We start from the raw sequence: 23,817 nt of genomic DNA, 5'->3' as shown, positions 1-23,817 counted from the left end.
CTGACCCACAGCGGTATCATTCCAGCTGCACCGCTCTCTGCTGCCGGAAGAGGGCGCTGGTGACCCGTCCCCCTCCCGTCCCCCTCTCCTTCTCCGAGTCGCGGCTCCCTCCGCTCCCCTCATCCATCCGAGGCATAGACGAGAGGGAGGGAGAGAAAAAATCTGCTCCTGCTTTTCCGGTCTGCTCGCCCCAATTTCCTCCCGAGTCACCTCCGGCGTTCGAGCGAGAGGGGACGCGAGCGGAATCCGAGCCGAGATCCGCCGCCGCCGCGGGGGGGAGGGCGGGGGGGGGGGGGGAGGGATCGGACGTTCGCGCGTGGATCCACCCACGCGCCTCTAGTATCATTCGCCTTTTTGATTCCGAGGACCCCGAACGGCGCGTCCCCGGAGACGTGTGCGCCTGAGTGTGTGAGGTGGAGCGGAATGCACCGACCGAGGGGAGAGCGCACGGCTCGCACCGCGGCCGGTACTGGCCGCTCCGCCGCACGCACTCCGCTGACTTGGGTTTCCACGCGGGAATAAGGGGATTTTGTTGTTTTTTTTGGTTTTGTTTTTTTTTTTCTACCTCGCGACGCCATCTAGGACGTATTCGGACCGAATGGACGTGGCCAAGGATGGGATGTTCAAATCTTTAATCCGGTGGTGATGAGAAGACCGACTCCGGTCCAAGTGGATCCTGGCTGCTGGTGTGCTGCCAGAAACATCTGGAAAGGATAACTGAGGAAAACACCCCCACCCCCAACCCCACCACCACCACACCCCCGACCCCCCCCCCCCCCCACCCCCAACCCCACAAGACTGGAAAAATAATTCACATCTCAAGACATGTTTTTAAGATTTATGACTGCAGACTGACGTGTTTTGCTTTCTATTTCGATGTGCCATGGGAGGGTTTGGTTGCACTGTCCAAGAGAGTCAGAGCTTTTGCTGCACCGACAAGACACGGACACGTTGGATAATCTGAGCCCTTGAGTGCATTGGATAGGTGATTCAAAGGCCACTGCCACCCCTGGCAAAAAAAACCCCAAAAAACAAAAACATCATCTCATTCCTATCATCTCCAGGAATGCTGTGAAAATGTGTGCCGCAAGGTTCAGCGGGAGCCTCAATGGCTTTGCGGAGGAGGCCACCAATGGCACCGGGAGCCCCGGACCCGCCACGGTCTCCCGGATGCTGGACTGGACGGAGGCCGGGCCCCGCGTCCTGCACAGCCTGGAGATGGGCACCGTGATGACCGTCTTCTACCAGAAGAAGTCCCAGCGGCCGGAGAGGAGAACGTTCCAGATTAGGCAGGACACACGGCAGATCGTGTGGAGTCGGAACCCAGACAAGATAGAAGGAGAGAGTGAGTATGGAGTGAATGGGAAGTCAGTCGTCCGGGGGGGATCAGCGTAGGCCTACGACATGGAATAACCTTCCATCCACTGACGGTCCCATGCGCGTCGCCCTGTTTACAGAGTGGTGTTGATTTGACGTTTACCTGAATGCTGACCGCAAATAATCTGACAGACATCGGTGTCCTGTCTTTGTGCATGTGAAACCGAAGACTCTATGGCTGTCTTTGTGTGCCTGTCTACTTTGTGTGTATTGATTTCCTTTGTTATGAATGGATTGGAGTGCCACCGCATTTGGAGCCCTACTCACATCGTCGCCTCTCCCCTCACCCTGTGCTGTGAGTTGGGGGTCGCGCCACCCTCACCCACCCCTTCCTATCCTTCGCGGTCCGGTCATCTCTGCAGACAGAAGGATCGTGACCCCTTGCTTCCTCCGTGTCCCAGTAGCTCTCCAGACGGATTGGCCGACCACGTTAGAGGTCCGGTCCTCCCCGCCCAGCCGTAAGCATCCTGTCTACCCGACGTGCTGACTGGCTGCAGGCCGGGAGGACCGAGGGGAAGAAAGCTGGAGCCGTGTCAAGCGGCGGTGGCTTACTTAGTGGCCAGTTGTGCCGTTACATTGTCTTGGTGAGGCCTGGTTCTCGCCGGGGCGTGGATGCCATTGTCTGGGCTGCTGGTGTTAGTGGCCTTGGCGGAGGCCAATTCCCGGCTGTTAATAGGGAGGAGCATCCCGGGGGTTAACTGTTTCCCGAGTGAAAGGGGTCTTTTCAGGGCCCATTTAGACAGGCGCTTGTGTGTTTCACACTAGATTTCTTTAGTTCTTGGAAAAAACTTGTCTGGATTGCGATTCTGGGATGTGCTTTGTTCCAGCCCTGAGCCTGTGTAATAGACACTTGTTCACATCTTATCTCACTTTGTCGGTTTTCTCTTCGCTCTCCAGTAATCCACCTCCCAGTAAAACGTTACAGTAGAGTATGTGGCGTCTTTTATAGCCTCTCTACACGGCTAAGCCTTGGCTTAAGAGCCTTGTTAATAATTTATTTGCCATCATAAAACACATAAACCGTATCTCAGCTAATCCAAAGGAGCAAAGGAGCGAACCGTGCTTATCTGGAGTGTGTGCAAACTCACCGATACAGTCCAATCACGTAAAAGAAAACACACACACACACACACACACACACACACACACACACAATAACACCCAAGAAGACCACCACATGACTTTCACACTCACAGAAACTGTTAGACCAACATTTACACGCTGCCCCCCTTTGGAGAACCCCAGCGTTATATATTCCAAGAACTCAGTGGGTCCCCAGCCGCCATGCAGCTCTCCTCTTCTGCTTTTCACTTTATCTCCAGCAGCTGTTTGACTCTGTTCTGTCTCACCTCACTCCCTCCCCAGACTCCCATTTTATTTCCTCTTCCGCTGCTATTCTCACACTTTATTTTGCTCTTGCTCTTAAGAGCAGTTCACCTTTTGCAGCGGCTCTCTCTTGTCACGTCTGACTAACAGTCATGTATGTCTGACAACCCCCCCCCCCTTTCTTTTTTTTACTAATTTTCCTTCTTTGTTTTTTTATGGCCTTGTACATTTTTCTTGCTGTTTGTTTCATAATAAAGGAGCTTCACCTCATACGTTACATTGCTATTCACATACACGGGTTATTCGTCGAGATGAGCGGTGAATATTTTGAATCCTGAGGTACAGGAAGGGGCAGGTTATCAGGGAACATCTTACTTCCTGCTTCAGATTGAAGGACAGAGCTCAGGGAAACAAAGGACCGGCGTCCTTCACAGGAAAAGCAATGGAGGCAAGAATGTTTATAGACGCACGGTCGTGGATCCCTGCAATCGACAACAATCAGCATCCCATTTGATTTTATGGGACTTTTTTTTTATCATGACCGTACCCCTCGGTGGCTTCTTATTATAAAAAACTGCACAAATTAAAGCCAGACATCTGGCATATAGTAATGTCATGGGCCGTACAGGAGCAATTTGTTTTAAAGCGTGAGAAGTGTTCTGTAATTATCAACGGCTATCCGTTCTGCTCAGCTGTCTGCATAACTTTGAGGGCACACAACAGCATTGGGAAAATTCAGAAGAAGTACCATGTCATGCCCAACGGGGCCAGATGCATGAACCTTTGACCTCACTGAAGTCATACGGTGACATATTATACCGTATTGGAGCCATAGTAAACTCGGTATGAATTAGGTCTGTACTGTGTTAATTCTCTTTGTATCTCTGATGTATCTCCAACCAGTCCTCCTCCGCCTTGGTGTTCCTCTAAGTTTACATTTAGACTTTCCGTCCAAAGCACTCCCGTTTATCCCGTTTATAAGCACTCCTATTATCACAAACAACGAAAACCGCCTGGACCGCGATAAAAGGATTCGGCAGGGGAGGAGCCTTGATACCTACGCGCACCCGCATCTTGTCCCGTCCGTGCTCTCTTGTCTCACGGCAGAAGGTGTGAGGACGGGCACGGTCAAGGCCAGAGAAGCGCGGGGTAGCGATATTGTCCTTCGTTCAGACTAAATGACGGGAAGCAATAAAGAGTGGAACAAAAAAAAAAAAAAGAGGTTGGTTTCGGTTGGGTATTTTTAATATTGCTTTGTGAGGATGTTGAGTCACCTCCACTTCCAAGTCCCAACGCCGCTTTCATTTGTACCGGACCAAGCGTGCAAAGTACAGGGTCACAGAGATGCGGAATGGAAACAGTTCCTATTGCAGAGCAAGTCGTTGACGGCTCATATGTGAGAGTGAGTGATCTGAGTTTCAGTCTGTGTGTGTGTGTGTGTGTGTGTGTGTGTGTGTGTGTGTGTGTGTGTGTGTGTGTGTGTGTGTGTGTGTGTGTGTGTAGACTGTGGCTAGCACCAAAACCCGCTGCCAGCAAAAAAGTACGGACACGTTTCCATCTGAGGGTAATATACTGTAGCTCTCTCTTAATCTCATGCCAACCCCCTGCTCCCTGTCATCTCCACATGTTGCAGACTCAGATTGAGACCAGACTTGTGCTTCTCTTTTCGGCTCCCAAACAACAGCGGGCAGCTGGATTAGGCCGACTGAGGAGCATTAGGTCTTGGACTACGCTTCTCAGATCTTTTATCTGCTCGTTGGAGTCATGATCTGTATTTACTTAATGTGTTAAATAAAAGATAGTTGTCTGGCTTGCTTGATAATCTCGTCTCAGTTTAGCTGATTGGGCCGAGTATGGTTGAAGGGGTTTAGGGTTAGGGTTAGGGTTAGGTTTAGGTTAGGGTTAGAGTTTCAGTTAGAGCTTTAGGCTGTAGTATACTGTAGGCTGTAGAAAAATAAATGTGAAGTTCAATTTCAGCCACGTGAGGCCACGCCAGGGCTATAGGCTTTCAACCGCCAGTTCCGTCCATATATGTTTTTGTATATTTGCTTGAGACATCTGCTTAGAAAGTAAACAAGAGTGAGTTTTCCTTGAGGGCGTGTCGACTGTGTGGCAAGCTCACACCATGTCACTGTTTGAGTCCAGAGTTTACATCACGCTGCGTGGTCAGTTCCCCGACTTAGCCTCGCCGCAGTCTGTTGAGACTCAGTGCAGGAGTTTTGGTGTGTGTGTGTGTGTGTGTGTGTGTGTGTGTGTGTGTGTGTGTGTGTGTGTGTGGGTGTGTGTGTGGGCGTGTGTGCTTGTGTGTGTGCGTGCGTGTGTGTGTGTGCGCGCGTGTGCATGTGTGTTCTTGCTGCTGACATCTACACAGACACACTCACACAAATAGAGACATTTCAGTATTTTGGCAGAGAGGCTGTAATGTGAGCGAGATGCTCTGGCGTAATTTATGTTGCGCATATTTTGCGCTCACACAACACTATCCCTCTTGTCCTCCCCCAGTTGACATACGGGAGATCCGGGAGCTCCGGCCGGGTAAGGGCTCCCGGGATTTTGAACGCTATCCAGAGGAGGCGAGAAAACTGGACCCCGCCCACTGCTTCATCGTCCTGTACGGCCTGGAGTTCCGCTTGAAGACCCTCAGTGTGGCCGGTCAGTGTGTTGGTTATGATTTCCCGTCCTCTGTCATAAACACTCTTGCAGGCACATAAAGAGAAGTTACCGCAGTGCCCCTGAAATAGCTATCACCTTGTAATACAGCTCTAAAGTGTATAATCCAATTTATATATTTTTATAGTCCAATTTATCAGATTTCAGTGTGCTGTCGGCTCAGTGGCTTGATGCTTTTTGTTGACTGTGGGTCCGTGCTTCATGTGTGTCTCAGCGTTCAGCGAGGAGGAGGTGAGCATGTGGATCTCTGGGCTGAACTGGCTGATGATGGACACGCAGAGAGCGCCAGCGCCGCAGCAGACGGACAGGTGTGCCAGAATGTGCAGGGTTCTTTTTACTGCACACGTGGTTGACCACATGGCAAATAATACCTCAAAGATTCGGCGCTTCATTGAATTAATTCATATCAATGGTAATACATTAGAACAACTATTAAAGTGGTTAAAGTGGGTTAAGGGAATGGATAGATGCATGGATAATGGATGGATGGATAAACAAACTAACAAATAAACAAACAAATGAATAAATACAATTTGTATTTTGTGATTTCTCCCTGGCAACGTTGTCAGTTTGGGTGTTTTGCTAATTGTTTTGAAGCAAATGGATATAATAAACATTCATAAAAATAGATCAAATAAACATTGGACAATGCCTACAAAGGTATTTCTGTTATTATACGCTTGTTGTATTCCCTCTTTACAAGTAATAAACTAGTTGTGAGGTGGTCATACATTACTTTGTGCTGTGTGACTGATGTGAGGATATTTTTTTCCTTCCCCTGTAAGAGCCAAAGCTTATTTTTGAAATACAAATGTAATGAATGTTACGAAATAAATTAAAGTCACAGGGAAGGTTGAACAAAATAATCAGGTCTGTGTGTGAGGTCATTTTGTTTCCCTATACTCGACCATTTCCACCTTAAAAGATGTGAAAAAGTACCACACCAGATCAGTAAAAAAGATGGTGGTGGGGAAATGCGGTGCAAATATTTGTTTTAGGATGAAAATGTTTACTGCGGCTGAATCTCTGCGGAGGTAGATCCTGGCTTGGCACGGCGTGTGGAAGAGGACAGGGAGGAGTGTGAGTGTGTGTGAGGATATGGAGAAGAAAAATTTAGTTGTGGTTTCAACATTATATGCAGAATATCCGTTTATAAACCCTCGTCGGAAATCAAAATGTCTGTTTGTAAACTAAACTAAGCCTTTTTTTTTTTTTTTTTTTAAATCGTAAATCCACCATTTCAATCCGGATGCAGAAACAGCCCTTGAAAAACGAAACAGCCCCTCTGACAAATAATCCAACACAGCTTTTGAGGGAACTTTTTTTTTTGAGGGAACCTTCTCTGCCTTTCCTCAACTTTTGTTCAACTCTTTTCTTTCACCTCTCCGCAGGTGGCTGAGGAAGCAGTTTGAAGTCATGGACAGGAGTCATGAGGGCAGGTGAGCGCCATGTCAACACCCTGTCGCAGCAGGTAGAAACAAGGCATTGGGACGTGACCAGATCTATGTCTGTTATCTCTCCGGCTTTGACTCCCAGACGTGCATGCTCTCACACCCGGACAGGCTTCTATTCGGGTGGAAGCAACTCCAACACAAACAGCCTGCCACCGTCTGATAAGGAGCAGGAAGTGATGCAATGGGGCGGGAGAGGGCAACTTCCGGCTGGTTATGGAAATAGAAGTGAGGAGGGAAAGGTGGGGGGGGGTGAGAGACCAGGTCCTCTCACGGTAGAGGTCCCAGACACCCCCTGCTGAGGTGTATGTTCTTCCTGTAGGGACATGACTTGTAGCATCCATGGCTGGATTCTTCTGTTTGCTTTCCTCTCTCATTTCCTTGTTTATTCCATCAGCAGTGATTGATGCTGTGTGTGTGTGTGTGTGTGTGTGTGTGTGTGTGTGTGTGTGTGTGTGTGTGTGTGTGTGTGTGTGTGTGTGTGTGTGTGTGTGTGTGTGTGTGTGTGTGTGTGTGTGTGTGTGTGTGCGTGCGTGCGTGCGTGCGTGCGTGCACGTATGTGTGTGCGCGTATGTGTTTTGTTAATCAGGAAAGTGATTGCCCATGTGGCATTTCCCCCCGAAAAAGGGAAAGAAAATCAGAGCTAAAAGACATCAGGCTCAAGGAAACATTCAGCCGAGGAGGAAAACAAACGATGAGGATATAAGTGAGGTCAGCTGTACGAGCCTTCGGGCAGGGGTTCCCAACCTGAGGTGCACGGCCACCGTGGGGGGGGGGTCACAGACATAAAACTCAAGTATTGCTTCAAAAAGTGTTGTTACATATATGAATTGTAACAGAATCCTTAACTATATGTTCTAATATACTGTATGACCCTGAAAACCACACTCTCTCCACCATGGAAACAGAACCAATTCAGACAAAAATGGCAATACAAAAAAAAGCGCGCTGCGTCTTTTTCATTCAGGGGGGTGTCCAATTGAATAAGATTTGATTAGGGTGTCTCTCTGGCAAAAAGGTTTGGGAACCGCGGCCCTAAGAGGACGGGGCAGAAATATAAAGGTAAAGAACACTCTGTGTTCTCAGCCTTGTTCAGACTCGCCCCCCTCTTCCGCCTCCAGCAGGAGGACTGTCCCCTGCTCACCAGCCATTCCTGTTGAGCCTAAACAATGAAAACCACGCAGAACATTTTCCCCCCATTGCCCTTGAGTGTGGAGAAGTGGAACCTGAGCAGCAGCGTTATCTTAAGCCTTACAGCGCCATCTGCTGGGCAGAAGAGCACCAACCGGACCCTCGACGTTGATTTTGAGACTTAAAGGCTCTTTTTCAGCTCAGATGACCACATTGCGTTCTAAACGACTACCTTTGTATCACATTAAGGGACCAGTAATGGACCTCTGTCCTTCAGCGTCTTCCTGTTCGTGGTGGGTGTTTTGATGCCTTTCTGGGACACAAAGTGGTGTCACCCCCTCTGATGGTGTCACCCGGTCCGCGACCCACTAGTGACTCCACTGAACCCACACAGCCTAACATAAATCCCATGGCATAGAAATCCATTTGGCGCAGTTCAAAGTGAATTTAAAAAAATATCCTCTATCAGCGGTGACGAGTTATTCATATTCTATAAAGCGATCGAAGGGAAAACTAAGGTTATCACCCTCACGTAAAATACGTCATCGTCCCGTATTTGACAATTAAGTCTTGCGTGCCGTTTTGAATCAATATAGCATTGAAATCTAAACTCTCGAAAATAAAAATATTTGAATCAACAATTTAACCTGACAAAGATTTTACATCGGCTTCGATGTCAGTGTTGCCAAATGTAGGTGGGATCATGCATGTGTAACGTCTGCACAGTACGGTTTGAAATAACAGCATCTTCACTAAAATAACTAAAGAGGGAATCAATGAACGAATGGAAAAACTAAAAGAAGTGTAGGAAGCAGTTCTGAACTATTTCTGCCAGATCTCTAGGATCGATCACCAATTCGTCCTCAAAGTAGCTCTTGGCAGAAGGCGTAGACTCAAACCGTCACATGGTTTTGGGTGGAGGATTCCGTTCATTTCGTTCACTTAAAAGATTCGGTCAAGAGGAACGAATTGTTCGCGAACTGCCCCCAGCGCTACTTCCTGTTTCTTTTCCTCCTCCAGCATCACAGTCAAGGATGTGAAAACACTGCTGCCTCAGATCAACTTCCGAGTCCCGAACATGCGCTTCCTCAAAGACAAGCTACAGGTGAGACTACAAGTAAAACAACCGACAAGTTAAGTTCAAAGCTGGGTTTTTTCAAACTTGGGGGAAAAAAAATTTGGACATATATAAAAATATATATCTTTTTTCTTTTTTCTTTATTTTGAACCAAAAAGTTCCAATCTCAAATGCATTCCCATGTAACAATTCTCTGTCAATTTAGTAGAACGAGTGTAGTGCCAAAGAATAAAGAATATTAATAAATCATAATTGGCAAGAGAGGATTTCTGGGAATAAATGCCCAACTTGTTTTAAGGTGCAGATTATACAGATATATATTTAAATATTCTGCTAAAGAATTTGTGGTTATGAAAATATGTTATACTTTTTAAAATAAGTTGTATATCCTGCAATATATCATTGTTTAAATATATTATTGGATAAATTCTATCATATATGATAATTACAGTATATTATTAAACTACCCAGGTTTAAAGTTACCGAGCAAACCAGTACATCCCCCTTTGTGAGACTGAGTCAGATTCATTCGGTTGAAGTTGATGATGCTTTCTTTCTCTCTTCCTGTCTGCGCAGGAAGTAGAGGCCAGGAACGACCTCTCGTACCCCAACTTTGCACAGCTCTACAGAACACTGATGTTCGACGCACAGAGGAGTGTGAGTATGCATTGCGTAGTTTGCCCATACACACACACACACGCGCGCACACGCACGCACACACACACACACACACACACACACACACACACACACACACACACACACCGGCTAGGTGACGTGTGTATTGTTTATGCTTCTCCCACCTCCCTGTGCCTCCCCCGCTCCCTCCCCTCTCTCCTCCCAGATTATTGAGCAGCTGGAACTCTCCTTCCCCCTGCGGTGAGTCCCACCTCCTCTCCCCCCTCTTTCCTTCCCCCCTTTTCCTCCCTCAGCCCTTGTTCCTAATCTTCCCACTTACCTCTTGTTTTAAACATGCTTTTAACAGATTTCGAAAATGGCAAATTTATTTTGTCATTTTAAAGCCATATAATTGCTTTATTTGCAGTGCCTTTATTTTCCCCTCCCACCTTGTCTCATTGACTCCTAATATTCATTTCCATTTAAATAACTCATTCGTGGTCGGGGTGCCCACTTATTGTAAGTAGCCACACTCTAATCTCCCCATTAGCAGTAAAATATGAAATGTGAATATGAATCTATACTGTATTTGTGATAGTTCACTTTAAAGCTATAGGCTGTTCACGTGGATGATCTGTAGCTCCTTCACTATTTATTCAAAATCAGTAATAAAATATTATGTATGTATATATATACGTATATATAATATTATAATAACATATTGTCTTTTTAGGAACGTTGACAGACCAGAACTATGCCAGATCTCCCTTTACGACTTCCAAAAGTTCCTACAGATGGACCAGAAGGTACTGGTGGACTCTTTCGCTATTAGGATTTTTTTGTAACGTTATTAACATCCTTTTTTTAAATCTCAGGAGTCGTGGGCGTCCGACGTGGGTCGTGTCAGAGAGTTTCTCATGGGGTATCTGCGCGGCGGAGCCCAGCCCGAGCCCATGCTGCAACTGGACGAGGTGATAAACCTACACACACACACACACACACACACACACACACACACACACACACACACACACACACACACACAATACGTGCTCCTCCTTCACACTTAACATCTGATATGTTTTTCTTTCTTTCTTTTTTTTTTTTTAAGTTCCTGACATTCCTGTTCTCTAAAGAGAACTCCGTGTGTGACCCCCGACCTTCCGCCGTGGTCCCCGAAGACATGAAACAACCTCTGTCCCAGTACTGGATCTCCTCCTCGCATAACACGTAGGTTGCTCTCCCTCCCCGTCTCTCGCTCTCTCAGTCTCTATTTATCTCTCATTTAATGGATGATTCCACAGGGTAGAATAACAATGATCCAGGCGCTGTGGTCTTCATGCATCATTAGTCTGTTGCTGTACTGGTTGACTGGGCGAGGCACAGGAAACATCAACGCTAAAATCACATCATTTAAATGTAGTGTGGATTTATACCGTACCATAATGTTTATACTAGTATATACCTGTATATGTACAGTAAAATGCAAAACATTTGAAGTCAGTTTCTTTAATCGTTTTTTTGAATTTTGAAGTATGAAAAATGTCCAGTCACTGGTTTCTGGTCATTGTTTGAGAGCTAAAGTCGCTAAATCGAACAGGGCGCATTTCCTCAAGCCTTCCTAGCCTAAGAAGGAACACATTAAAGACCCCTGCAGAGTAGTAGACTAGTAGAGAGAGTAGTACTGTACATATTTGTATACTTTCTGGAATTTTGACATAGATTTAGGAGGCTGTTAAGATGTCCTCCTTCAGCTGGAAAATCAGGGAATGACTAAAACAGAGTTAATTAGGTCCAGGAAAACTGGAACAACAATTGGACACGTGGCCTCTGCCTGTCATAGTTATAAGTAAATGAGGGAAAACGAGGGAGGAAAGGAGAGGGATGTAACCAGGAGGGTGCTGGGGATGTGTTCAAAGCAGGTGCTGGTAGTGTGTGTGTGTGTGTGTGTGTGTGTGTGTGTGTGTGTGTGTGTGTGTGTGTGTGTGTGTGTGTGTGTGTGTGTGTGTGTGTGTGTGTGTGTGTGTGTGTGTGTGTGTGTGTGTGTGTGTGTGTGTGTGATGAGACCCAATGTTTCCAATTGCAAATTCTGAATTTTGACTCTCATGAAGTGCCTTTAAACTTCTCATAGGGAGCCCATCCCTCTGTCTTTGCCCTTGTGTATCTCCACCCCTTATCCCTTCACCAGGTACCTGACGGGGGACCAGTTCTCCAGTGAGTCGTCTCTGGAAGCCTACGCCCGCTGCCTGAGGATGGGCTGCCGCTGCATCGAACGTAAGTCCCACACCAGACTGGATCCTTGCTCCTGAGGAGACTCGTTTTTTATACCATATTCTGGTTATTTTAATGACAGTTGACTGCTGGGATGGACCGGACGACCTGCCCATCATCTACCACGGCCACACCCTCACCTCCAAGATCAAATTCCTGGACGTGCTCTACACCATCAAGGAGCATGCCTTCGTCACCTCAGAGTGAGTCTGCTGTCCACTTCCACTCTGCCCGACTTTAACTGTTGGTGTGTGTCTGTGTGTGTGCGTGTGTGCGTGTGTGACCCTTCTCCTCTCCTGTTTTGCAGGTATCCCGTGGTCCTGTCCATCGAGGACCACTGCAGCGTGGTCCAGCAGAGGAACATGGCCACCCACTTTAGGAAGGTGTTCGGAGACCTTTTGCTCACCAAGCCCGTGGACAGCAACGCGGAGGAGCTGCCGTCGCCGCACCAGCTCCGCAGGAAGATCCTCATCAAGGTCAGTCGAGGCTCAGGTCCAGTTTTTTTGTATTATCCTTTATCACAGTTTCAGTCTACAAAGGACAAAGGACAGTTTGATGCAACCCCCTGAACTTCAGCCCTAAACCCTCAAATGGGATGTTTGAGGGTTTAGGCAGAAATCCCAAAGGGAAAAGTGTGGAAGCAGAGAATGGGGTCTTCTTGGGATTATTCAGAATACTGAATGGAAAAATCGAGTCGTATTTTAGGAAAATAGACACACAGAAAGGGACACATTTTGAAAGCTTTCTCTATTTCTATTTAGATTATTTGTACACTCACCTCGCAAACCCCGCTTCCCGCAGGAAAGTGTTCAGGACTTTAATATTTGGCATTTTTTTTAACACATCTCTCAGCACAAGAAGCTGGTGGAGGGCACCCTGTACGAAGAGGTGACCTCAGCCAGCTACTCCGAGAATGACATCAGCAACTCACTGAGGAATGGCATCCTCTACCTGGAGGACCCCATCGATCACGTGAGTGTGCAGGAGAGCAAATTCCAGAAACAAAAAGAGATATTTGCAGTTTCTGTGCTTAGTGTGATGACAGGGCCGCCCATAAGGAGGGGGGGGGGCATTGGGGGGCAGCAATAATCTCTTTTTTCTGTTCATATAAAATAATTATGTTTAATAATGTTCATAGAAAAGCAAGATTAAATAGTCGAAAGAAATCCATCAGTTATTTTCTGTGTGTTGCGTGCGTGTGTGTGTGTGTGTGTGTGTGTGTGTGTGTGTGTGTGTGTGTGTGTGTGTGTGTGTGTGTGTGTGTGTGTGTGTGTGTGTGTGTGTGCGTGCGTGCGTGCGTGCGTGCGTGCGTGCGTGCGTGCGTGCGTGCGTGCGTGCGTGCGTGCGTGCGTGCGTGCGTGCGTGCGTGCGTGCGTGCGTGCGTGCGTGCGTGCGTGCGTGCGTGCGTGCGTGCGTGCCTGCCTGCGGGTGTGTGAGACAGACATGGACACCGCACTACTTTGTGCTGACCAGCAATAAGATCTACTACTCCGAGGAGACATCCCGCTATCAGACGTCTGAGGAGGAGGAGGAGGAAGAAGGAAAAGAGGTATTGGCGCCGAGGGACATGACATTCAGGGTTGTAGCCGAGCGGGAAAACGCTATGTGTCACGTCAAAACTCCCCCTTCTCTTCTCCCCCATCTCTTCTCCGCCTCCTCCTCCTCCTCCTCCTCCTCCTCCTCCTCCTCCTCCTCCTCTCCCTCGTTCCCAGGAGTGCAACAACAACGAGCAGCACTGTGCTGAGCGCTGGTTCCACGGGAAGCTGGGTGGAGGGCGGGACGGGCGGCAGGTGGCGGAGAAGCTCCTTCAGGAATACTGCGAGGGCGGAGCGAAGGACGGGACCTTCCTGGTGCGAGAGAGTGAGACCTTCGTGGGGGACTACACCCTCTCCTTCTGGTCAGTAGCAATTAGGGGCATTTCCATGGGTTGAGTTTCCTCTTCTGCAATCTGAATAAATGTCTTATCACATGATGATAAGCTTATGTAATGAGGACAATGTGGCATAACAAACAAAAATAGACGTTTGAATTATAAATTTAAATTATTTGCATGACAATTAATCGTCACCTAAAATGCCATCATCATGATTGCCCAAGCAGAGATACCATCAGCGAGAAGAGGAAAATTACTTTCGACTTTCGATGCAGGACCAGTTGAGAGTAATTAACTTTTATTGAATGTTAAGTTTTGGTACAAACTTGGTAGCATATGTGTTTTAAACTACAGCCTCTGTGTTATTGGCACTTTTGGTCTGGGTGTTACGTATGGCTCCATAGTAGTGATGCAAGACTAGCAAACGATTCGTTCATAGTGAACAGATCTTTTAAATGACAGGCATTTGGCATAATTTATACTGAATTGGACCGGAATAAGTCATTTTAGACAATCAATTATTATGGTGATTCACAATTTGCATTTCTCTGCCAAAATAGATTTTTTTAAAGAGAATTAGGCTCAAATATTTTCTAGGATTCACGGTTTTCATTCTTCTGCCTGAATATTTTTTTTTTTGACAAATTTGACATGAACTCCATTCACAACGCAGACTCTTCTGACTTTCGTTCATCACTCAAAAAAGTCGGCCCTTGCTCACCGTAAATTTCACCACCTGAATCAAAGACACAAAGAGTTGGTCTGAATCGAATAACTCTTTTTACCGAGTCACTCATCACGAACCGAATCTCAAAAAACGGGCTGAACCTTTGACCCCTGCTCAATAACACCCGCTGTTCCCTCCGTCCGCCCCGTCCAGGCGCTCCGGGCGGGTCCAGCACTGCCGGATCCACTCTCGCCAGGAGTCAGGCTCCACCCGCTTCTACCTGACGGACAACCTGGTGTTCGACAGCCTGTACCGCCTCATCTGCCACTACAGAGACACGCCGCTGCGCTGCAACGAGTTCGAGATGCGGCTCGGGAGCCCCGTGCCGCAGCCCAACGCGCACGAGAGCAGAGAGTGAGTTTGACGCTGGAGAGAGAGAGAGGGACGTTCGAACAAAGGAACAGACGGACATACATGCAGATAGAACACCGATAGATACATTGGAGAGTTGTCGTGTTGATTAAACGCCCGAAACGAGGCCGGGCGTGTGACTCTGCCTCTCCGGTTTTCCAGGTGGTTCCATTCCAGCCTATCGCGGGTTCAAGCCGAACACATGCTCATGCGCGTTCCCAGAGACGGAGCCTTTCTGGTGCGGAAGCGAAGTGAACCCAACTCCTTCGCCATCTCCTTCAGGTGAAGCACGTCGACACGGTCGTAAGAGATACCTGTGTCTGATGCATTCACTTTTTAGAAAAAGTATCTCCAAAAAAGTAAATAATGGACAAAAAACAACAGAAACACTAAAGGAGTCAGCTTTTTATATCCTATATCCATATTTAAACTAGATTGATGTCGGGTTTTGTAAAATAAAATATTAATGATAATGATTTTTTCACGATCCATGTTTGTTTTTGTCCGTCTTGCTCTCTCTCTCTCTCTCTCTCTCTCTCTCTCTCTCTCCCCCTCCACCTTCAGGGCGGAGGGGAAGATCAAGCACTGTCGCATCCAGCAGGAGGGGCGTCTCTTCATGCTCGGCAGCTCGGCCGAGTTTGAGAGCCTGGTGGACCTGGTCAGCTACTACGAGAAGCACCCTCTGTACCGCAAGATGAGGCTCCGCTACCCCATCAACGAGGACACCCTGGATCGCATGGGCACCACGGTTAGACAGGGCGGGGCCGGAGACCTTTCCTCGGGGGGCAAAACCCTTTGTTGTCCGATCCACCCATTCGGCTAGAAAGAAAAAAGAAACACACATAGGTGGAATCAAAATACAAGTGGAAATGAACTGTGCTCCTGTTAACTTTTCCAGGAGCTTGACTATGGGGCGCTGTACGAAGTGCGCACCCCGCACTTCTATGTGGAGGCCAACAAGATGCCCACGGCTCGGGTAAGCGAGACTTTCCAAAAACGCGACGCAATCGACTTGGCGTTGACATCGCCGGTGTTTAATTTATGTTTTGGTCATTGTTTGCTCTTCTCTCCCTGCTCCTAGTGCATGGTCAAGGCCCTGTACGACTACCGGGCGCAGAGGGAGGACGAGCTGTGTTTCCCCAAGCAGGCGCTCATCGTCAACGTGGAAAAGCAGGAGGGAGGCTGGTGAGTGTGGCTGCCGTGGTTGGTTTCCGTGTGTCAACAACATTCGATTTATCCATCTTGAGCCTTGGGAGATGAGCAATGTGTGTTTCTTACCTGCACACGCCCGTGTTTTTCCTCCCGATGTCTAGGTGGCGAGGGGACTACGGAGGCAAGAAGCAGCTCTGGTTCCCTGCCAATTACGTGGAGGAGGTTCCCAGTTCTCCCACCAGAGAGCCGGATGAGACGGTGAGTTAAGAAACAGATCTGGACAATTATTATTATTAATAATAATTATAACAATAATGATTTTCTCATTGATGGATTTCACCTGTCGTGGTCCAGGCCACAGAGAACAGCCCTCTGGGAACCTTCCTGAAGGGCTTCATCGACGTTCCCACCTGCCATGTTGGTGAGTTCCGAAAGCAGTTTTAATCTGTTATCTCCAAATGCAACTGTGATTGAACACACACCCATCTGTCCATCCATCCATCCACCCACCCATCCCTCTATCCATCCATCCGTCCATCCATCCATCCATCCATCCATCCACCCACCCATCCCTCCATCCATCCGTCCATCCATCCATCCATCCATCCATCCATCCACCCACCCACCCCTCCATTCATCCATCCATCCATCCATCCGTCCATCTATCCATCTATCCATCCGTGTATTCGCTCCGTCCATCCAGTGGTTTTGAAGGATGGGAAGAGTTCCAGGCCCTTTGTGTTCACGGTCCACTCCCAGCAGCTGTCCTCTCACCCCGCCCAGTCGCTGGACGTGGCGGCTGACACCCTGGAGGACCTGGGCGGCTGGGTCGGCAAGATTCGAGAGGCTGCGCAGAACGCCGACGCTCGGGTAAGTGACTTACCAAGGGCTTCTGACACTCTTATAAAACAGAGAAATCTATCAAAAAAATGGGTCGAGCACAACATAACAGTAACAGTTTACTCGGCTCAGAAAGGGATTATCAGAGGGATTTTTTTCGGTTGGTTGATAAAGTCTAGTATTTAATTTCTATTGATTTTTGTGTAAGAAATTACTCTCTCATTTGGAGTTAAAGTGGTAATCCATAACATTGTTTTGTTTAAACTGGGGGGGTTGTGTGATGATTATTTACCAAGAATTTAAGATTTGAATTATAATAAATATTATTAAACAGGAGTGATTGGTCACCGCTCCACGTTTTATTTTTTATTATTTTTTAAGGGGCTGTTTTGATTTTTTTGATTGACTATTTGTTAACAGATGTTATCTTTATTGTTAACAGATGCAGGAGGAAAAGCAGATGGAAAGACGGAAGAAGATCGCTGTGGAGCTTTCCGAGCTGGTGGTATACTGTAGACCTGTGCCTTTCAACGAGGAGAGTAAGAATCCCAATGTCTTGTTTTCTGCCCCGGTCTTGGTTTGTAAATGCATTGTTTCATCAGGGTGTTGTTTCAACTCAGTGGTGGCGTGGCCGAGAAGTCTGAGGTGCTGGATTAAGGCCCTGGTCGCTTTGGGGGGGGGGCGTGGGTTCAAATCCCATCGCTCTCAGGGAAGATTTTATCAGAATTTCTCTACAGGGATCAATAAAGTGTTATTTTATCTTACGAAGCCAAAGGATAAAATGTTGGCAGCGCGGTGGCTCAGTGATAGCGCTGTTGCCTCACAGCAATGAGGTCCTGGGTTAAAACCCCAGCTGTTCCCGGTCCGTTCTGTGTGGAGTTTGCGTGGGTTTCCTCCCACCATCCATAGGCATGTATGTTAGGGGATAATACTCCTGTTGGTGCTCGTAGGATTGGTCAAATGCAGAGGACAAATTTCAATGTATTTGAGTGCTGAGAAATGATAAAATGATAAAAAAAAATCCTAGTGTCACCTTGTGTTACATTTACTCAAATCCTACACTAAGTAGTAACATAGGATATAAAAAATATAAACATATTAGGATGGAGGGAGGCAAAATATGCGCAGAAAACAGGACATAAATGTCCTCAAACAGTATATAAAATCCTGATAAAAATATATATTTTTTAATTTTGAAAAAAACGTAAATTCTGAAATGAAATGCACTTATTTAAAATCCCTTGCATTTTTCCAACCTTAAAGCATGAAACTCTATTGACTAAATAAATAGTGTTGAGGGTCCAGTTTTGCGTAGCCTAATGGTTTCCTTTTACTATTGGCATACTTCAACTTAAAATCGACTTTTATTTAGCAAATTGATTTGCATTGCATTGCTTGAATTATAAAAAAGTCTTAAGTCTAGAAGTCTTTAGTCTAAATCAATAGTTTATACAGGTGTTACAAGTAAGTATATTGGAGTAAAAAAAAAAAATGTTTGATTTCATTTATTGGAGTGAAGTTTAAAACACACTCAAATGGAACTACTCACGTAATGTACTATACAAAGTTATTCCTGGTTTAATGTCGTGGCTGTTGACCTTTGCCCCCTTTCTCCCTCCCTTCCTCCCACCCTCCCTCTCTCTCCTCTTCAGAGATCGGGACGGAGCGGGCGTGCTACAGGGACATGTCCTCCTTCCCAGAGACCAAGGCGGAAAAGTTTGCCACGCGGGGAAGAGGGAAGCGCTTCCTCCGCTACAACCGCCGGCAGCTGTCCAGGGTTTACCCCCGTGGACAGAGGCTGGACTCCTCCAACTATGACCCCCTGCCCATGTGGCTCTGCGGCTCCCAGCTTGTGGCCCTCAACTTCCAGACCCCGGGTCAGTTAAAAAAACGAAAATCGAAATTGAATTATCAAATTCTACATATCAAATTGTGAAAAAAGGGTTGATTTTTCAAGTTATTATTTATATATATATATATATATATATATATATATATTTTTTTTATTGTTGATTTCTATTTTTTTTTCCTAATTTCTCATTTATTTATCTATTTATATTTAATGTTAATTTGTATGTTTATTGTATATGGACAACTCTTCTATTTTTTAGTTTTTACTCGTTTTTTTAGTTTGTTTGTTTTTACTACTAATTTTATTGCCTATTGTTTGGATGTGAGGTTCTTTGACACCTAAATTTCCCTCTGGAGATAAATAAAGTTTCTGTCTGTCTGTTTGTCTGTTTGTCCATCTGTCCATCTATCTATCTAGGTTCAGGTGTTAGTCTAAGGTCAATTGTGTGAGTTAGAATGACTGATAGACAAAATGGCGCAAAAAAAATCATCCTAATAAAGTGTGTGTGTGTGTGTGTGTGTGTGTGTGTGTGTGTGTGTGTGTTTGCGCAGATAAGCCCATGCAGCTGAACCAGGCCTTGTTCCTGCTGGGAGGAGGCAGCGGCTTTGTGCCGCAGCCTGATGTCATGAGGGACGACACCTTCGACCCCTTTGACAAGGACACGCTGCACGTGGAGCCCATCACCATCCAGCTGCAGGTGGGGCTCACCAGTCCGCTCGACAAAACCTAACAACACTCTTGATGTTTTTTGTTTTTGCATTCAGAGAACATTAACGGCATGTGTCCTTATCACACCATCTGCCTCAGGTGCTGGGAGCTCGTCATCTGCCCAAGCCCGGTCGCAGTATCGTTTGTCCGTTTGTCGAGGTGGAGATCTGCGGCGCCGACTACGACAGCTACAAGAGCAAAACGGACGTTGTGGGTGAGAGCCGCCTCCATCCCAGCTCCTTCATGTAGACATCTTAGCGTAGATGCACTGGGATCACACCGGCACGATCGTTATTGTCCTTATTACAGGACAGGATCCTATTTATGATCTATCTGCCTTGAAATTCCCCCCTCACAAGTTTCAATATGTGACCCACCGCAGCAGAACCTGCATTGTCGAGCATTTCTAAAATCACCCGGAGCAGCCAAATAAGTCGAAAAAACCTTTCTTGAAGGAAAATTAGATTTTTCCAGATTTGTGTTCCTTTTTGGGTTTTTTTTGTCTCTGAACGTATTTTCAAAACCGAGTTTGATTTATAAAGAGTAGATAAATTTTAAACCGTGGATTTAAATATTCCCGTTAGATTACATGGGGAAATTTACCGAGACGCTGAACAGTGCGAATGTCGATCGATCGTTTCCTTTAAAGCGACCGCAACAGTTTGCCACACACTTGTCATTAACAAACCATAGCTTTAAAAATATCTGCTTGATTCGCACAAGTGACACCTTGTTTTGAAGCTGTTCTGATTCTCCACTATCAAATTACATGAAAAAAAAAAAAAGTGAAACGGCACCAAAAGTACCTAAAATCTGCGGTGGGTCACATATGTGAATGAAACACATACACACTTTGTATAAATGAGACATGTTTTGTGTAAGCGAGTGATTATACATTTATAATATGAGACTAATATAATAACACCAACAATAAGATCATGTTTCTTCTATTTTCTCTCTACTTTGCCGATTTAAGATCCGTCATTTTATATTGACACCGGCAGACACTGTGTTACAATAAAAACATGTTTTTTTACCTTTACCCAGGTACTTTCTCATTTCAATACCGCCCATAACTTATTTCAACACTGTCATTTGAGTCATTTTAATCGCAGACGTCACAAGATTACACTCATATTTACAATATTTTTCACGTTCTTTTGAAACCAGTAGACGTCCACGGACCACTGTTGATACAGGGGAATCACTTGAGCAGCACTGAGCCATTAAATGTATGGTTTAGTGGCATAAAATTCTCTCTCTCTATCTCTCTGCAGCTGATAACGGTTTGAACCCCGTGTGGGTGCAGAAGCAGTTTGTGTTCGACATCCACAACCCGTCCTTCTCCTTCCTGCGCTTCACCATCTACGACGAGGACATGTTCAGTGACCCCAACTTCCTGGCACAGGCCACGTACCCTGTACGCTCACTCAGAACAGGTATGTGGCAAAGTTAAAGTTGTAGTTACAGATCTAAGTATTATTTGATGTTCAGATGTCAGTTTCTGGCAAAATTTAATATATTTATATTATATTTACACACAAATATAAATAGTGTTGGATATTCCGATAATTTTTTTGTGACAAAGCTAATATTTTTATTGGCTCTGCTCAATAGCCCTGTACAGTGTTATTTTGCCTTGGATACAGTGTATACTGTATGTGTTTATGTAAGATGGATGGAGGTGCCGAGGCTTATTTGTACACGTTTTCTGATAGTTTTAGTATTTCTATTTTTATTCATTTTCACTTTGTCCATACTTAATGTCACCAGGCTACAGGAGTGTGCCTCTGAAGAACAGTTACAGTGAAGAGTTGGAGTTGGCTTCCCTTCTCGTCCACATTGAGATCGTCAACGCAAAGGTAGGGAGCTCTTTTTAGCAATGAGATGGGCCGCTTTTTGTCACTGCTATTGCGATTGTTGCTGATGCGTTGCGAGGCACCTCACGTTATGGCACCTCACGTTTTGGAACCTCCGCTATCCTCCCGCCGTGCAGGAGGAGGATGACGAGAACCTGTACACGTCCATCCAGCGTCTGCGCGACCGGACCAGCGAGCTGTCCAACCAGGTGTCGGTGCTGGAGCGGTCGGGCTCGGCGGACCTCAGCTACCAGCAGAGTCTGGAGGAGCTCCGGGCGGCGCAGGACCAGCTCAGCGAGCTGGTGGAGGCTCGCAACCGCAGGTACCGGATCGCAGACATGGAAGAGAAAAACGCGCCTGGAGAATCTGCTTGTGTCTCTTACGTATTGAAAAAAAACACGCACAACGGCACAACCATTCAGATTAAACCGTTTGCCTTTTTCCAACTCGCTCAGGTTGGTGGAAAAGAAGAGGAGAGAGAAGCTGAGGCAGCAGCTGGCTGCAAAGCGCAGTTAACACCTCTGTCCACTAGAGGGCGCAACCCATCAGCACACAAAATAACTGGAAGAAACATGCTGAAGGCACTTATGAAATAACATATAAGAATTGTAGAAAAAAATATCTCTTGTCGAAGCATCTCATGGACAAAAGAATTAAAGCTATAAAAACAATCATGAAGTTTATAAAAAAACAAAAAAAAAACAGGAAAAGGGCGAAAATAACTCAGGTTATGTGCACAGAGATATATATACATCTGTCTGGATGTTAAAAAGGGAAACACAAAGAAGCACACTTTGCAAAAATGAAATATAATATCTGTGCCTTCGATACAAGTTGAGCTATAGGGAGGAATGTAAGTACGCACGCCACACGCCTCGGCGTCTCAATTTGAGTACTTGTTATGAACGACTGGAATGGAGGGTCTTTAAAAGGACCCCCGAGGCTTTGGAGGAGGAGGAATCAGCTTTTGGCGAGGCTAAAAAAAATAACCAAACAAGCAAAACAAACAAAAAAAAATCAGGGGAATACGACTCATAAAATGGGTTTAAAGTATTCCAGAAGAGAAAGCGGGAAGAAGACTAAAGTCTACTCCTCACTGTCAAGACCACGTCTTTTAACCACGCCTGCAAGGTATTTTAACACAGCAAAGGGCTCTTAATACGCTACCTTCACAGAGGGAGGGAAGGAAAGTTACGCTTCTCCGTGTGTCACCCGAAAAAAAATAAAATAAAAATAAATAAACGGGCCTCAGGTGTGTTCAGACACACACATGACAAACAAGGGCTATCACGTCGGACCCACACACCCCGGATCAGTTCCCGTTGGTTCCAATCAAAGGGAAGTTGGCACAACTGGTCCTTGATCTGCTCAAAGCAGCTTGTAATGTACACGCTGCATGGCTTATTAAATACCCCCCCACCCCGTCTTTCCTATTTGTTTTTTATCTCCTCTCTCTGTAGCTTCTTCACTCTCATGTCTAATTATACATTGTATATAACTGTTTTATAACTGTATAATTGCTTTATTTATCATACAGGCGTAGATCCTCGTATTATTATAGTTGAAAGAACATAATAAAAGACTGACTAAATGTTATGTAGTAAATAATAATGTATGTGAACCTCTCTTTGGACCCAACCTTCTCTTCTCCTCTCTGCCACACACACACACACACACACACACACACACACACACACACACACACACACACACACACACACACACACACACACACATTGGGCAGGGACTTCTATGCAATGGTCGCCCTCTTGGCCCTGCCCACGTGTACTAGGAGGTTTGATTCGAGTTGTAATTCTCTCTATGCTAATTGTCCAGTATTATTATTCTGCAATGACAAATCCTGTGCAAGTTGCCATTTAATAAAGCGCTTTCATGTAAACCTGCCTCTGTTTCTTATCCATTTTTCTTTACTTCGACTGCACATATCAATCAATTTTCCATTTCTTTTTTTTTTGGGGGGGGGAGTATGTTTAAATAATTGTAATGCTGTGTGTACCTGTGTGTGTGTGGGGGGGGGGGGTTTCTGGGAGGTCCAGTTGTGTTGTGTTGTGTAATTTGCATCAGTCCATCTTATTCGGGGAAATGTGCAGAAAAGAACACCTCCACACCAAAAGCGGTTGTGAGCTGCTCGGCAGGGAATAATAGAACCGGGCTTTGGCTGCCAACGGAACTGTGTCTCCCCGATTCAGTCCAGTCTAGTTAATGCCGCCAAACCTCACAATATCTTGTGTTGTATCGGCCAAAATGTCAAGCAGGCAACGAGGAAAACACCCTGTACCCCGCGATGAGCAGCTAGTTCCTGCGTACAGTCATGAAGTGACGGCATCTACTGATCTTGTTGCTTCTCCATCTGTTCTATGGTCAAACCAACCAATCAGATATTCCTAAAACATATTCGACGTGGTATTTGTGGACAAAATAAAATGCCTGTCATTTTACCAATTTGGGGTGAACGGTGGAAACTTGGTGTCCCCCCAGAACCGGCCTTGCATAGTTAGATGAATATGTTGAT

General features: G+C 46.0%; 1 protein-coding gene across 3 annotated transcripts; it reads left to right on the top strand.

The window, feature by feature from the left end:
• Positions 1–366: 366 nt before the first annotated feature.
• LOC307229949 (1-phosphatidylinositol 4,5-bisphosphate phosphodiesterase gamma-1-like) lies at positions 367–23,188 on the top strand. Of its 3 annotated transcripts, none has more exons than XM_080000082.1 (32): positions 367–1,345; positions 5,206–5,355; positions 5,588–5,681; positions 6,765–6,812; positions 8,976–9,060; positions 9,610–9,690; positions 9,878–9,912; positions 10,397–10,457; positions 10,527–10,622; positions 10,763–10,881; positions 11,840–11,925; positions 12,005–12,125; positions 12,230–12,398; positions 12,775–12,894; positions 13,364–13,471; positions 13,635–13,819; positions 14,676–14,876; positions 15,036–15,155; positions 15,438–15,621; positions 15,772–15,849; positions 15,955–16,058; positions 16,187–16,283; positions 16,380–16,446; positions 16,729–16,895; positions 17,308–17,404; positions 18,518–18,742; positions 19,269–19,414; positions 19,525–19,639; positions 20,703–20,864; positions 21,199–21,287; positions 21,422–21,606; positions 21,740–23,188. In XM_080000082.1, exons 1-32 carry the CDS (start codon positions 1,078–1,080, stop codon positions 21,798–21,800), a joined length of 3,924 nt encoding a protein of 1,307 aa, XP_079856208.1. In that variant the 5' UTR covers positions 367–1,077; the 3' UTR covers positions 21,801–23,188. The 3 variants fall into 3 exon arrangements, with proteins under 3 accessions (XP_079856208.1, XP_079856207.1, XP_079856209.1); XM_080000081.1 differs by having other exon boundaries at positions 10,385–10,457; XM_080000083.1 differs by lacking the exon at positions 367–1,345 and having other exon boundaries at positions 5,265–5,355; positions 5,588–5,604; positions 10,385–10,457.
• Positions 23,189–23,817: the final 629 nt, after the last annotated feature.

Source organism: Zeus faber (genome assembly GCF_960531495.2).
Source record: "Zeus faber genome assembly, chromosome: 1".
NCBI lineage: Eukaryota > Metazoa > Chordata > Actinopteri > Zeiformes > Zeidae > Zeus > Zeus faber.
The sequence above is the reverse complement of the archived record's forward strand: the minus strand, read 5'-3'. Positions and strand labels throughout refer to the sequence as shown.

What these genes read in the sequence shown, in the direction of transcription:
- LOC307229949 (XM_080000081.1), top strand. Translation starts at nt 1,078, where the DNA reads ATGTGTGCCGCAAGGTTCAGCGGGAGCCTCAATGGCTTTGCGGAGGAG. An exon ending in CCAGAGAGCCGGATGAGACG is followed by an intron (nt 16,284 to 16,379) that starts GTGAGTTAAGAA and finishes GTCGTGGTCCAG; the next exon opens with GCCACAGAGAACAGCCCTCT. An exon ending in CGTTCCCACCTGCCATGTTG is followed by an intron (nt 16,447 to 16,728) that starts GTGAGTTCCGAA and finishes CCGTCCATCCAG; the next exon opens with TGGTTTTGAAGGATGGGAAG.